The sequence below is a fragment of the Brachycentrus maculatus genome, unplaced genomic scaffold (assembly GCF_059751285.1).
Source record: "Brachycentrus maculatus isolate JH-2025_06_01 unplaced genomic scaffold, ASM5975128v1 h1tg000573l, whole genome shotgun sequence".
Classification (NCBI taxonomy): domain Eukaryota; kingdom Metazoa; phylum Arthropoda; class Insecta; order Trichoptera; family Brachycentridae; genus Brachycentrus; species Brachycentrus maculatus.
The window spans coordinates 79426-95555 of record NW_028281313.1 but is presented as its reverse complement, the minus strand read 5'-3'; the positions used below and the strand labels follow the sequence as shown (position 1 = coordinate 95555).

Genomic DNA, 16130 nt, shown 5'->3' with positions numbered 1-16130 from the left:
TTATGTATGCACTTCGATATAGCGCCAGATCAAGCGCTTAGTCGCGTATTTAAAGCGTACGGAAATGTAAAAAAAAATTAAACAGTAATTTAAAAAAAATAATTTTATCGGATCAACGGATTTAATGCCCCTCGATGATAAAAAAATATTCACACATTACTTAATTGATACTTAATTTTTTTTATAGACTCTGAATAATAAAATATTGATGGTATCTACGTATTTTTTTACCTGCTTCGCTGATTAAAGCCACTCGTTTGTCTTATAAGATATTATTGTTATCACACATTGTTTGTATTGCGTGCTTAAATTAAATGTCTTATTAATTATTCTCTAGTCCATCAATTTGTGTACATAATGTATTATTTTTATAAATGCTAAAAAGAATTAACGTTGTCACGAAAAGAAATGTAAGAGCGTTGATGTGTGAATAATCGAAACTAAGAACTGACGATGATATGTAAATACAATTCACCCATAACTTACCATAGCAAGTCATGCACAAAGAGTTTGTACAAATAAATGGAAGAAACTAGAAAAATCACACGTAAGAATGTCGCACTTTAGCGATGCCCTTTTTACAGATCTTCCATATCTATATTTACATACAAGTGTATTTATGTACTGGTACATAAATACACTTCTATATAAATATGGATTTTATGCATAGATAGTTTTTACGTACAAGTATATTGAATATTTTCCAATTCACACACAGCCTAAAGTTTTCATACGACTGACGGTTTGAAAACCGAACTAGTTCAGGTTATATCTTGGTGTTTCAGAGAAAAAGTTGATCATCGTTCAATAATTTTTGCAGTTATTATCTTCTCAACTTTCTCTGCGGTTGTAAGAACAATTATCAAACGAGTATTTTTCCAAATTTAACCAACATTTTGACCATTTGTGAGATGTAATACTGTACTTTTCATCTCTTTATATTATGTTTTTAATCCTGGGATGAGTTTGTCATTGGAAAGTAACCTACGAATATATCGATGCCGAACTGCACATACGTACTAATTTTGTTTTCAATACTTATTGGTCAGAAAAATAAGTATTTTGATGTGAATAAGTTTTACCGTTTTTGTCAGACACTCGAGTGTTTTCTGGTGGAAGTAATATAATTAGTACATTTGTGCGCTCGGGCAAAGTAAACAATGTTTTCATTGTGGTAAGTGGGTTGCATATGAAATGAAACAAGTAAATATTTTAATGACGATTTTTTAAATATTTTATTATCACTTTTTTTGTTTATCTTTTTTAATTGTTTTATATCTTACATTCTTCTCCTTATAGCGATCTTATCAGAACGGGCAAGTTCACGATGAAACTTAAATATTAAACACAGTTGTATGTCGCGTCACGCTAGGCGAGTCGCCTCCAACTCCGAGTACGGTTTCTCTCGGCTCGCGCGCCCCGGACGCGGCGCGTGGCGGCGCGACGCGCGACGCCACGCGCCGCGCGCCGCGTCCGGGGCGCGCGAGCACTTCGCATTTACTAATAAATTATCACTTCGGATTGGAATAGTTTGCGGCGGAGCGAGATACGGTCCGCGGACAATACCTTATATTATCGCAATAAGATGAATCAAAATGATTTTACAAGAATAAAACAAATTAAAATTAAAACATGTACATTTTTAAGAAATTGGCAGATTCGATATAAATATAGTAGACAATAATTATTATAAAAAATATACGTCTCGAGAGATAGTCGAAGCGAGGAAGCAGCGCTCCGGGGGGCCTCGACCGTCGCGCCTGCCCTGCGGCGCTCCTCCGGCCGGAACGGGTTCGTAGGGCACACCGTAGCGGTAGCTAATCTTACACATTCAGTCCATCGTTCGATTCTTTAATCGAGAGGTACATTTTACTACCTTGACTACGAAATGAACGAGCTTACCGAAATACAGAGATCATAATAATAAAACGTTCTACGAAATGAGCAAAGTTCAGACAACCCGCGACCGCGAGGGCTGCTTCTCCGCGCCGAGTGCGCGCGAGACGACATCGCGAGGCGTCGGCGTCGGCGTCGGCAATAATAAACTGTTTCCTTAACCTATTCACAATAAAATCACATTTCGGAAAGTTAACCAGCCTCGGCCGAATAAATGCCAAGATCGTCCTTCGCGACTTACTGATTTATTATTCCGAAGGAAAGTTACATGTTTACTCGGATGATTTCAGTAAGGAGCTAGTCTCGACACTGCGAAGAACTAGCCGTCCGGGAGACATCTCGCCGGACGAGTAGACGAGTAGAGAGCGAGAGACCCGACCGAGTATTGTACCCGAGAATACTCGAGACACGCTGCGGCTCGAGCGGCCGGTAAATTACCGCGAGTTGATGGATCCGGGAGTGGGCGTGGTGGTGGTTGTCCAGACTGACTAGGTTTTCCACCATTTCGGAACGTATGAAAATATCCGCGGAACTACAAATATACTCTCTTACTTCGTACGTTTTCTAAGGGGAGAGAACTTTCTCCTCTTCGTGAAGATTGGGTAAAAAAATATAATAACGATTTAACAGTTGCACTTCGTTTAGGCCTCGATTTCTAGCGATAAAAATAATTACAACACACACTCTGTTTGACGATATAAATATATTGACATTTACAATGAACAAGATTTTATATAAAATTTACAATCATATCGATACATTTTTTTCTCTCAATTAAAATATATAAATATTTAATTATTTTCAACAATCAGTCGCCGCCCACGCATTGCAGATGGATGAATGAATGAGTTGACGCAATAATCTGTCCGTTTTGATTATCTAAATAGAAATATTCTAGTATAACATTACGGTAAAGGGAATAAGATAATGTGGGTGAATTCCTCCGGAGGTCGGAGCGGCTCCGCGGCTCCGCGGCTTGGCGGCTCCGGCGCCGGCGGGTTCGGGGAATGTATAGCGGTGACGCCTGACCGGACAGTATGGCACAGAGACAGCCTCGGACACCGAACACCGGACTTCACTATCGATACAAACCGACACACAAAAGGTAAACCTAATTTACCGGAAGAACATAATACATGTCTACATTAAAAACTTTAGTAGCTAACTAAATAATACGTAATATTTGCGTAGATCTTTTTTTGGTAATAGTTTTTCGTAAATAGAATTTTTTGTATTTTTTTGTTAGTTTTTCATTTTTCCACCAATGTTCAGCGACGGAGGGGGAGGGGGTCGGTCTCGGCGCTCGGCCGAGCGGCTCGCCCTCACGTGGAGCACGCCATCCACGCGCACGCGGGCGGCGGGCACGAGCAGCACGGCGCGGGCGGCGGCGGGTAGCACGCGGGCAGGATGGGCGCGTAGTAGTAGCCGTTGGCGTACAGCAGGCCGGGCTGGTGCGCGGCCAGCAGCCGCTGGCGCTCCGCGCACAGCTCGGCGCACGCCAGCTCGTCGATCAGCGCCAGCGTCTGGCGCCGCTCGTGGCCCATCAGGCACACCGTGGACTCGGCCACCACCGAGTGCAGCAGCGTGAGGAACTGGTACTTGAGCGGCTCCTCCTCGGGCCCCGCGAAGTGGTTCCACAGGTAGGCCTCCAGCTTGGCGCGCTGCTGCCCGATGTCCGGGAAGTCGATGAAGTAGCGCGAGCACATGTAGCGCTCCAGCGCCTTGATCTTGTCGGGCCGCGCCGGCCGGTAGGCCTTGACGAGCAGCGTGCAGTACTTGAGCAGGCCGCCGCCGCGGATCTCCTCGGGGTGGCGCGTGCAGATGAGCTTCTTGTGCAGGTGGTACAGCGCCTCGCGGAAGTCGCCGTACACGGACTCGCCCACCACCGTGGGGTAGAAGTTCTCCCCGATGGGCAGCCGCGCGCAGTCGCAGAACAGGAACAGCGAGTCCAGCATGATCTGGAACGAGTCCACCGAGAACTCGAACTGCCGCCGCATGGTGTCCACGAACTTGAGCTCCACGCTGCGGTGGCCGCGCGAGTTGCCCAGCGAGATGAGCGACCAGCGGTCGCCCTCGTTGTTCACCTTCACCATCTTGCCCACGTAGGCCTCCTTGATGCTGCACGAGGACACGCAGCGGCGCGCCACGCCCTCGGGGAACAGGTCGCACAGCGAGTTGAGCACGGCGCTCTTGACGCGCTCGTAGTGGCGGCCGCTGGACAGCTCCACGCCGAAGATGAGGTCGAGGTCGTTGTAGGGCTGGCTCTCGGTGGCCAGCACGTGCGAGGCGGCGCCGCCGTTGAGCCGGATGTCGCGCACCCGCATGCCGGCGCCGCCCTCGGCCGCGGGCGCCTGCAGCTTGTCGCGCACGGCCGCCACGAGGTCGCGCAGGCACACCTCCAGCGTGGGGAAGTTGCCCCTGCCGTGGATGCTCACCACCTCGTCCATGACGTCGCTCAGCCGCCGCACCTGCTCGTAGCTGAGCACGGCGAGCCGCTGCGCGCCCGCGCCCGCGCCCGCGCTCTGCAGCGACAGGCCCTCCATGTTGCTGATGAGAGACGACTGATCTCCGTCCGACTGTGGACAATAATACGACATATTATTAAACCGCACTTTCAATTTTGAATTATATTTAATTTAAATGTACGATCTATACGAATCCATACGAATTAAAAAAGTAAATATTCGTTATCCGTTATCACGCAGTTGCATTCAAATTCTCGCGTTTAATTTATCCTTTTAAATTTAAATGTAAATATTCGTTTGTTGACAATCTTAAATCTCCTAAGGTGATCCACGGATTGCTTTGAAATTTCGATGCAATGATATATTTGAAAACGCGAATGTTTTTACCTATCTATACTCGTGTAAATAAAAAGGTAAACAGTTGACAGGTTAAAAATTGTGTTTTTTAAAAACATTTTTTACTGCAATGGCAGCGTCATCTATTGACATCCTCAGCAACACGAACAATACTAAACAATGCGCATAGCGGACAGTGTGCTTCTCCGCGGCCGCTTTCACTTGACTTATGTTTTCGATTACATTGTTGCATAGGTTCTAAACATTTTCGTTGCTTCGCAAGCATTGTGTAATCATACATATTATAAATATGGGCTTTATATTTTCTTTCTTTTCTATTTAACCAGACTGAAGCCACATCGACGCTTGGCCGGGTATAACTAGTATCAAATGTAAATGTATAAGAATCTAAATAAAAGTAATCACATCGCCTTATAATTGTACACGACGTTTTGTTGTTTTCCTTTTTACCGCGTATTTTGCCTTCCTGTTAGATTATCGTAAGTGACATCTTAACGTAGTATTTTCAAACACATTCCTTAACTTAATGTCTTTACATAGAAGTAATATGTTTGCAAAAGAAAATCCTTTGATATAAACAACAACAAAAATGATTACCGTAAATCAGAATTCATTTACAACCCATTACAGTAGAGGTTTTCATGCTGTTAATGTGAATAACTTGGGGGTCCTAAACATAGGTTTTAAACAGTAGTCCTTTATAAAAATCATTTCCATTAAATATATTTCTCATTCTTAAAGAAGGTTTATGGGAAAAGAAATATCTTTGATAGTGCTTCGTTGCGATGCCCTTGAACAAAATTAACTAACTAACCTTCACGCCGCTTCCCCGCAGGGGTAGGCAGAGAGAATAGAGCGCCACACCACTCTGTCCTTGCAAACATTCTTCGCCTTTTCCACGTTCATGCATCTCCTCATACATACCCGCCGATTGTTACGACTCCTAACCTGACCACTTTCAAGTATTTGGCATACCTGATTGTGCCATGTTTTTCTCGGTCTTTCTCTGCTTCTTTTCCCAATTACATTCACCTCATAAATTTGTTTTACCGTTCTTACCTCACTCATTCGTTCTACATGTCCAAACCATCTCATCACACCATTCTTAATTTTATCGATAATGCTTATCTCAGCTTTGCATTCTTTCCTTATTTCACTATTCGCACATCTATCATACATCGTTTTGTCGCACATACTTCTGAGAGATCGCATTTCGACTACATTCAGTCTACTTTCATCCTTCTTTTGCCAACTCCATGTTTCACTTCCAAACATTAGAGTTGGAACCAGGACTCCGTTGTGCACTGCCAGTTTAGCTTCCGCTGATAGGTTTTTATTTGCTATAACTGATTTCAGTGCACCATTCACTTTGTTCCCAGCATTCACTCTCCTTTCTATGTCTTTATCCATCTTTCCATCCCTAGAAAACATACTACCCAAATACACGAAATCATCAACCTGTTCCAAAATCTCTCTGTTTACCAATATTTCACATTCAGATCAGCATTCTTCTCTTTCAAAAACCATAATTCTGAATTTGCTAACATTCATCAATAAATCACTTTCCTTGCACACATTACACTTTTGTCACCAACGCCTGCAGGTCTTCTCTGCTATCGGCAAGAAGAACAGCATCGTCAGCATACAAAAGGCAACAGACAGTCAAATTATTCATTCTAGCTCCAACATTTAAACCTTTCAGTTTTAAATGTTGGAGCTAGAATGAACAAAATTAAACAATGATAATTTGTAATTTTGATTTTGTAGTAAAAAAATCAACAAACAATGGATCTTTGTCAGACGGGAGGAATATCTAATTTAACATACTCAACCTATAAAGGATTGTATTAGACTCGTTTTATGTTTATAACAGCCGATATAATCAATATTTTCATTCATCATTTTTGATTGGAAAATTCGCCTTCGAAAAAACGTTATTTTGATAAGTTGGCAATGAACGTCACAGAAACGAGGGAGTTATTTTAATGTTGGTGTCATTGCTAAATTATTGGCGGCTATATATGTTGATGTCTATGGTTCACCCACCCACCCCCCCCCCTCCATTCGTATTTGTAAAACACAAATGGTAGTGTAGTGGTAAACAAACAATCCACACTACTTCTATTACAGCTTTATAAACTATAGACAATAAACCATATGACGTCATAAAACGTTCGATGACGTATGCGAACGCACGTTTTTCGTTTTATTCAAATATCTAAAGTTTAAACTTTGATATCTCCCTTAGTTCCCTGTCGATTTCAATAAGAATGTTATCGATAGTCTCTTGATTTTGCATATTAATTTATTAGCCAATAATCCAACATCCTGACAAAGCGCTATTGTTAATTTAGTTTTCATATTGGTAGAGTAAATATGTTAGTGCTAGCGATTTCGTGGATGAAAACTACGCGTGAAAACATAAGTTATTGTATCCTCTAAATACGTAAGTAAATTATCGACCTTGAACTTAACGCTGAAGCATAAATGCGTAATACGAGTATTGGCATTATACCAGTTTCTATACAAAAAAACACTTTTTTGGGTTGCAACTGTAAACAAGTCTGTTGTCAGACTACTGACATTTTTACCTGATAATCAAACATTTCAACAAACAAAAATTATCGAGGAAAAAAGTAAAAATGAAGAAGAAATAATAAATGTGAGAAAAAAAATTAATGATAAATATCTTTTTTTTTGTCAGTATTTCATTTCGCTACCTTTACAAACGTATCACGTTTGCGTGACAAAAATAGGTAACATAACAATAATTTAATCCGCATCGTCTTAACTTCGAGTAGAAAAGTAACCAGATTCATTCGGTAGATGTTTATCTCACGATAATAGCCAGAAAGTAGCCATCAAATGGTGGCAGGGTGGGGGTCGAACCTCGGATACTTAGCGATACTAACCGTCGACCATGGTGTCGTATGTACCACGCGGGAGCGGAGTATCACTTATATAATAAAACAGGCTAAAGGAGCGCATCAACGTGTTGGAGTATTCGGTCACATCGCTAGTGCAGCGTGTCGCGGGTGCAGTATCGCAGTATCGGCTGATAAATAAGGGTCGAGCGTGTAAAGTGGTATGATTCGGTTCGCAAATTTTCCTACGAAACTTTCTGTCGATTCGAGTTTTGGAAAATAATTTAAATTTTACAAATCGCGAGAACTATTAAGTATTCCTAAAATTATATGTTGTTTCGTTCAAAATTGAATTTAATTCGAGTGACGGCCACTAAGGTTTTTGGATTGTGGGCTTCATGTTATTAAAATACATTTCAGAATATTAGTACCGTGCGCGCAGAATTTCTTTAAAACGAAATTTTATTTTAAAATTAGTTTTTAATAAAGACAACAATCATCCAGATTTAACTTGTTTTTAATTAAAAAAATCCTTAGAAATAGATTCACCTCTTAACCTTTATACTAAAAGACGGTCAATCGGATGGGTTACACAATACGTATGTTTATCATAGAGCATCACTGATCAAATAATATTATTAACGTAAGTAACATAACGCAGGATGGACAGTGGATAATAGAAAAAGCAAACTTATCTTTGTTCTATACTAGAGGAAGAAAACAAATATTGGGTATCTACTCTCAATATTAAGCTGAATGAGTTTTTAAAGATTCTTTGTTTTAATTAAAGACAGATAATTAGCGAAATAAACGAAATAATTAAAAGATAAGCTGAATTAAGTATGAGAAATAGAAACGATTAAGAGATTCGTATATAATTAATAAATAAATAAAAAGATCGGTGTTATTATGTACCGAACATTGATCTGCACTTAAAATAAAATAAAATATTCAAAAATAAAATAAAGACGAATTTAAGATGAATATTCAAAAAATTGTATTTAAGCGTAGTTATAATTTACCGAAATGTTATGCATAATTGGTATAAATAGGAGTGAATCATCATTCTTGCATGACGAGTCAAAAGTAAATATTTTCAATAACTATCGATTTAACAGATTAAAAATGAATGCCAAAATTTTCAGCAAAAATGTTTTGAGACAAAATCTAATTCTTATCTAATATAATTTTCTTCGGAATCCCTAACTGCCTTTCATGCCGTCCTTTTGTCGGATCCTGTGGCTCTCCCCCTCAACTACTTTACTGATCTTACTCCCTTTAATGTCTTCCTTTTTTTCATCAATGTACAATATTGTAATTATTCAGTCACTCATACAAACACTATCCGCCCACTAATCTATAATTATAAAAATAATACCAGATACAATACTTCAGATGACAATTTACTTGTAACAAGAACACATCATAAAAATATTTCATCAATCCTCTACTTTTCGATTACACTATAATAACTAGTAGGTAATAAATATCTAATCGTCAATAAAAATACTCAATTAATGCGTCGATAATGTCACATTTAAGTTACAAATCATTGATGAACATTTTATAATACTTATTTTCAAGATTTAGCTTGTACCTAAAAAATCAAAATAGTTTTTTTGTTAAGTAGAAAAGTAAGTTTAAAAATTGTATTCACTAGAACTCGCTGTCGATCAGATATCTAGTAACACAAAAAGCATGTGAGAATGGTGTATTAATATGGATACCTACTTACACTATTAGTGGCATTCATTTTCGTATATGTAGTTTTGGTGATATTAAACTGACTCGCTTCTTGAATAGTATGTATAGGAATTAAATTTTAACCTGCATTGGATGTTTTCAAATTCTGAATAACGTAAAAAATAAAGAGAATCCAAAATTGTATGAGAATTAATTATATATCTTTTCATTGTCGCCTGAGAGTCGAAGGAAATCATCAAATTTTAGCGTGATTTATTCATAAAAATTATTTACAAGACCGGAAAATTACAAAATATATTTTGCATTAATTTACAATAAAATTAATTCACAAAAAAAATCTTGCTTGTCGTACAAGAATGAAATTTTAAGGAACACAAAAAGTTTTCAGAATAATAATTTTTAATTATAGCTGATGTATATATATATATATATATATATATATATATATATATATATATATATATATATATATATATATATATATATATATATATATATGTAATAAAATAACTAGGTACCTACCTATACATTTTATTAAGTACTTACAAATAGTACCTACACAAAACAGTTCCAGCTCAGAATAAAACAAAAGACTTCCGATAATATTATTAACTGTCAGAATAAGATAGATAGATAGATAGATAGATATAAAAATTATTATAAAGATTAATTAAGAATAAACTTTTATTGTCGTTTTATAACGTGGTAATATTTTCCTTTTGAAAATTAAGTGTAAATAATATGTAAAGTGGGTGTATAATAATAAAATAAACAATGTGTTGCTTTGTAATTAAAGTTTATTCTTAATTTATCTTTTTAATAATTTTTATATCTATCTATCTATCTATCTATCTTATTCTGACAGTTAATAATATTATCGGAAGTCTTTTGTTTTATTCTGAGCTGGAACTGTTTTGTGTAGGTACTATTTGTAAGTACTTAATAAAATGTATAGGTAGGTAGGTACCTAGTTATTTTATTACATATATATATATATATATATATATATATATATATATATATATATATATATATATATATATATATATATATATATATATATATATATATATATATATATATATATATATATATATATATATATATATATATATATATATATATATATATATATATATATATATATATATATATATATATATATATATATATATATATATATATATATATATATATATATATATATATATATATATATATATATATATATATATATATATATATATATATATATATATATATAATATTGGTACTGATATCATTATTTCATGAATGTATGAAAATAAGAATCACCATATAAAAATTTGCAGTCACAATATTTCACGGAATTTGGCAATGTCTAGACCAATTTTTATTCAACTTTGTATTCGGGGTTCCATATTCTTCACACTGTTTATTCGCAACGACAAACCTCCGTTAACTGATTATAATGTTATCGCGCGATATCTCACGGATAGTTTTTCTCAATAAATAAGTTTTCGCATGCTTTTTTTATCGCGTTTGTGCGCGATGCGCGATGTTATTACGTCAAACGCTTTTCAGTAAGCATTCGGTGTCAACAACTTACCTAATAAGTGAATGTTAATACTAGTCTATTATCACAATGTAGCGCGTGTGCGTTGCTATGCACCCGGACCGACTCCGCTGTTATTGGATTACCAGATGGTGGTGCTCCAGGGGGTGCTAGTGCGAGCGCGAGGGTGGCGATGCGACGCGGACGGCGGACGGATGAATGGAGATGCGGAGCTGCGGGTCCAGTTACATCAGGCTACTTTCACTACACCTCCGATAAGTATTACTATCGAAGCGCATGACCCGACCCGTGCCCGTCGCGCAACGCTCTGCTGGAAGTCGGCCGCCAGCCGCCAGCAGCCATGCGGACGCTGCTAACGGAAAGCATCGTACTGGTATTGTTTCGGACAATAACTCGAACGCGTAATATTATATTTCAGCGAGTAGCGCGCTACGTATACGCGCACCGCCTAGACTCGGTCTGCAACAGGTCAAACACTCGGCCCGAAATTATTTCGTATTTACGAATCGCCTTATCTGTCGGGAAAACCTTTTAAGCGGTTCTTTTATCCGTCGGATTCGCCTTATTTCGGTTATATTAAATCGGTTTACCGGTGGCGACAATACTTTTATTCGACAATATATTCGGTTTCGGTAAAAACTATCGAATTACTTTGATTTGGGTAGAATTTTCACTAAAATTAGATCGCGCGCTAAACGGATAAATTTAGTATTCTAGCGATTAGAAAATAAAAGGAACGGTCAACAGTGAACCGGCGCAGTATACGGGTATGGCGTGTAGGTAAATGTTCCACATCCGAAGCACCGAGAATAGTCGAACTACCTACATCGTCGGTATAGAAAATGTTCTATTCGCGTCGATAGATTTAAGGAGAAGATCGCTAATGAATGTGAGTGAGGGTTACGTACTTTGTCGTCTCGAATATAGTTCTCGCGGGGGATATAGTTCACTTTGGTGTCCATGTCTGGATTGGCGAGAAAACGGCTGCTGGCGCGAACTTTAGTACCGGAGAGTCGGTCAGGAACTCGCGGACATGTCGGTCGGCGGTCACTGAGCACTGGCACTGCACGGGCGACACTGCGCGATCACTCGCGACCGCTGGCACTAGTGGAGCGGCGGGCGGACCGCGGTGGACTGGCGGCTGGCGCTGGCGGCCCTCGGCGGCCGCGGTCTGCGCGCGCGCGGAGGTGAAAGGCGCTCGCGTCACGAGGGCCCCTTATGCCTCGGATGGCGACACGGCGCGCGGCGGCGGCGGCGGCGGCGGCGGCGGCGTCGGGCGCCGAAGAGCGCGACCATCCGCGGGCCGCAGTCGGCGGCGGGTGCTGGCCGCAGGAGGGACCGCCGCGTGCGGACATGTATGTCGCTCGGAAAATAAACCGACTTTTGAGAATTTTAAGCTAAAAGAAAAATTTTTAGTAGACTGATAAAAAAAAGGCTCGTCAATTGAATGGGACTTTACCTAAAAACGATTTCTCGATAGAAAACTAAAAGAACATTTTATGTATCCGGATTTACGCGATTAGTATTTTCGACGGAGAATAAAAGCATCAATAAGTTCAAAACGTATATAAAATTATTTCAATCCGAATACAGTGAGAATTTCGTACCAGTATCCAAAATTCTTGTTTTTACCGTATTTTCCGAAGTATTACTCATCCAGAGTCGTTTTGTGTGGAGATTTTATAAACAAATTAATTTGTCGTTTTTCATTAACAAAAAATATACGCCCGTTAACTTTCTCCGAATTTAAAATCTAAGACTAAATGAAACAATGCAGAAAAAAGTCCAAATCCAAACGGTATAAAAACAAACGTAAATACTACCAAGGTAGGCGCTCTACGCTACTTCCCGGAGTTGGGAGGTGTTCGGGGGTCGCGGGGGGGTTCCATTCGTGAATGGAACCCCCTCCCTCCCCGCCCTTCCCGCCCGCGCGACGTCCTCTCCCCCACACCGCCACCGCACCGTGATCGCGGTAAAGTTTAGAGGTCACGATACTGAGGAATGGGTACTACAATCCTAATAAATCCACCCTTATCGCTAATGGATCACGCCGCCCGATAGTCCATTTCCCCCTACACCTGCGGGTCCGGGTTTGATGGTCGAGATTGTATAATTAGTCCCGATCTGTACTTAGAGTGTGTAAACGAGATAAACCGGCACACATAGTTGCCTTCTTCGACTCTTCATTTCAATCTGTAACAATTTTCTATTAAGGGTCATCGCCACGTAGTATTTTCATAGATATCGAGTCAACATATCGCTCACTCCTTTCAAGAACGTCATAAATCAAAAATCGTCAATTTTTAGTTATGCGTGTTTTCTGAATGTCCAGAAAATGTACTACATCCCAGCAAAAGTGGCATATTTTTAACTTAATATTTACCCGCTACAGGGCAGAGTGTGTTGTTTTTGTATTTTGAATAAAATGTACTGTTTAATTATTTTTTTTAAATATACTAAATATTTTTCAAATGGAGAAATAACCTTCAAGTTTTACCTTAAAAGATCTGTTGCACAGTAAAAAATTTAATAAGTGGCTCGATATTTATTTTTAATACATTGTATTATATTTTTAAACTTTAAAAATGTTCTCCTGAAAAATCAAGTTTTTTGATTTATGACGTTCTTGAAAGGAGTGAGCGATATGTATACTCAATGTTTTTAGATTACGTTTTATAAGCTGTCTACTTTATTTTCCGTACTTTTTTTGTTTTTCTTATAATCGACGGTTTCTTGTTGAAAATTTTCAATCATATATTTTTTCCTTAATCTAATTTTTATAATATTATAAGATTTCTTAAATGTTTTATATTACAGATTGATCTCGACTAATGTTTTTATTATTATTTATAATTATTTATTCATTGATTCCAAACTGTTGATTTTATTTTATTTTTAAGCTGTTTTATATTATTTTATTCAAGATAATGAATCTACGATAGCTACATTTTTTCCAAATAATTATTTATATATTCTCAATATTATTAATATTTAAAGCATTTACTTTGTGGTTAGTCATTTTTACTTATTTATTTTTTTTTTACAAAAATGTTAATAAAATTAGTATATAACCACTCACCGAGATTCTTACGTCTACCGGTTTCGAGACGTACCCGTCTCTTCGTCAGGACAATCACTAACACAGCATGCAAACAATACTACCCTTCACCACCATAGCACCATTTACACACTCAAAACTACACAAATTGTCTAACACATGCGATTTTTGGTCGACCCGAAGACCAACATGCACTATAGTTTTCAATACAGACATGCGTTACGAGCCGAGGTTAAACGTATATTAGAATTAGACTAGGAATCGAATCTATTTATATACTTGTAGGATGAGAGGAGTGGGGGGGGTTCGAATTGGATATTGACGAATCGTGTTTAATCGATGTCGAATCAAACAATGGACTATATGTAAAATTTATTTGGTTGTTAATTAGAGGAATATTATTTTTAAGTGCTTTCCTAATATAAAAAATCTCCATATTATTTAGTAAATAAATACTACTAAATAATATGGAGATTTTTTATATTAGGAAAGCACTTAAAAATAATATTCCTCTAATTAACAACCAAATAAATTTTACATATAGTCCATTGTTTGATTCGACATCGATTAAACACGATTCGTCAATATCCAATTCGAACCCCCCCCACTCCTCTCATCCTACAAGTATATAAATAGATTCGATTCCTAGTCTAATTCTAATATACGTTTAACCTCGGCTCGTAACGCATGTCTGTATTGAAAACTATAGTGCATGTTGGTCTTCGGGTCGACCAAAAATCGCATGTGTTAGACAATTTGTGTAGTTTTGAGTGTGTAAATGGTGCTATGGTGGTGAAGGGTAGTATTGTTTGCATGCTGTGTTAGTGATTGTCCTGACGAAGAGACGGGTACGTCTCGAAACCGGTAGACGTAAGAATCTCGGTGAGTGGTTATATACTAATTTTATTAACATTTTTGTAAAAAAAAATAAATAAGTAATTATTTATAATGTCTTTTACCTAAACCTTGGATGGTACAAGTAAAAAAATAGGCTGGAATTACAGAGAAGAGGTAAAACAATTACTTCATAACGTAGAAAGCTTAAACTTAAGTTATAAGAGATAAAATACGTTTATTCGATTATATTCACAAAAATATTTGAAATTTCGAATTTAGGAAAAAAAAGTGCAAATATTCAACCCACACACATTACATTGTTTCTAAGGTAGGTACGTAAGTCCGTCTTTATTAAGACACGATCTTCAAAAACATCAAACTACAAATTATTTTTGTTTGAAAACATTGTTTTATATCTTATGTTTTATATCCTATATACCATACCCTTACCCTTTTACTCCCTTCCTCACACACACACACACACACTCCCACTCTTTTTTTGTATATCTTAATGTTTTAATAGTTATTATAACATAAATGTGGAATTGTTTAATTGACTTTATTTTTATTAATGTAACTATTTGTTAATGTAATGTTTATTAGTGTAACTATTTTTTATTATATACTTTTTGAAATGTAAAGCTGTACAATTCCCGAACAAATAAAATAAAAAATCTCGTAAATAAACCATAATTATTTTCACCACCGTAAATGGTGGTTTATTTTGTGAAAAATAGTTTTTCGATTACATCAAGAGTATGAGCGTTTATGTAGAAACCGAATGCTTTTTTAGTATACGTACAGTTCTAATGACTCGATATATTATATTTTTGGTGTTTGTGATGAGATTTTGCTTCGTCGATTATAGTACACAAATAATGATCATTAAATGTACGGCGGTATTATTTTTGGCAACGTTACAATACGAGATGAATATTTGAGTAAGCATATTTATATCGATACTTGCGTATAGGTATTTTTGCATGTTTTTATAGTCATATTAAACGATTGGGCAACAAATAAAACTATAAAAGTAGTTTATATCAATTTAACCGTAACCTTTAGTAACCATATCGTAGTATATGTAGATACTAATAATGTAAGTGGGTATTTAATACAGCGGGCATTTAAACATAGTAATATTTATACAGAGTGAAAGAGTGAAGTGATACCTTACGAAATGCCAAAGGTCGCCCGAGTACATAATAATTACGTACGTACTCGTCACGGTATTGGATAATAGCAACCCAAGTCAGGTTACCCACGGGAGTGGGTAGTGTCGCGGACTCCGATTCATCCTACCGTACATACTCAGTTCCTACTTTCAGTAACGGGCCGAACGAAACAATTTTTACTTTTAGTTCCGGGCTAACGAAAACACTCAATTGAAATAT

The 16130-nt window shown here is 37.6% G+C and overlaps 1 protein-coding gene across 6 annotated transcripts in view; it reads right to left on the bottom strand.

Annotated features, from left to right (window-relative positions):
* Positions 1 to 1210: 1210 nt before the first annotated feature.
* LOC148301349 (terminal nucleotidyltransferase 5C) overlaps positions 1211 to 16130 on the bottom strand; it is a 37088-nt gene continuing 22168 nt past the window's right edge. For 2 of the 6 annotated variants that reach the window (XM_088273411.1, XM_088273409.1), the window contains exons 3-4: positions 1465 to 4472; positions 1211 to 1409 (exon numbers count right to left, since the gene is read on the bottom strand). In XM_088273411.1, the coding sequence (XP_088129537.1) occupies positions 3219 to 4472 (1254 nt within the window). In that variant the 3' untranslated portion in view covers positions 1211 to 1409; positions 1465 to 3218. Of the gene's footprint in view, positions 1410 to 1457; positions 4473 to 11749; positions 11978 to 16130 lie in introns of those variants that run through there. The other 4 variants (XM_088273413.1, XM_088273412.1, XM_088273415.1 and 1 more) reach the window with 4 other exon arrangements.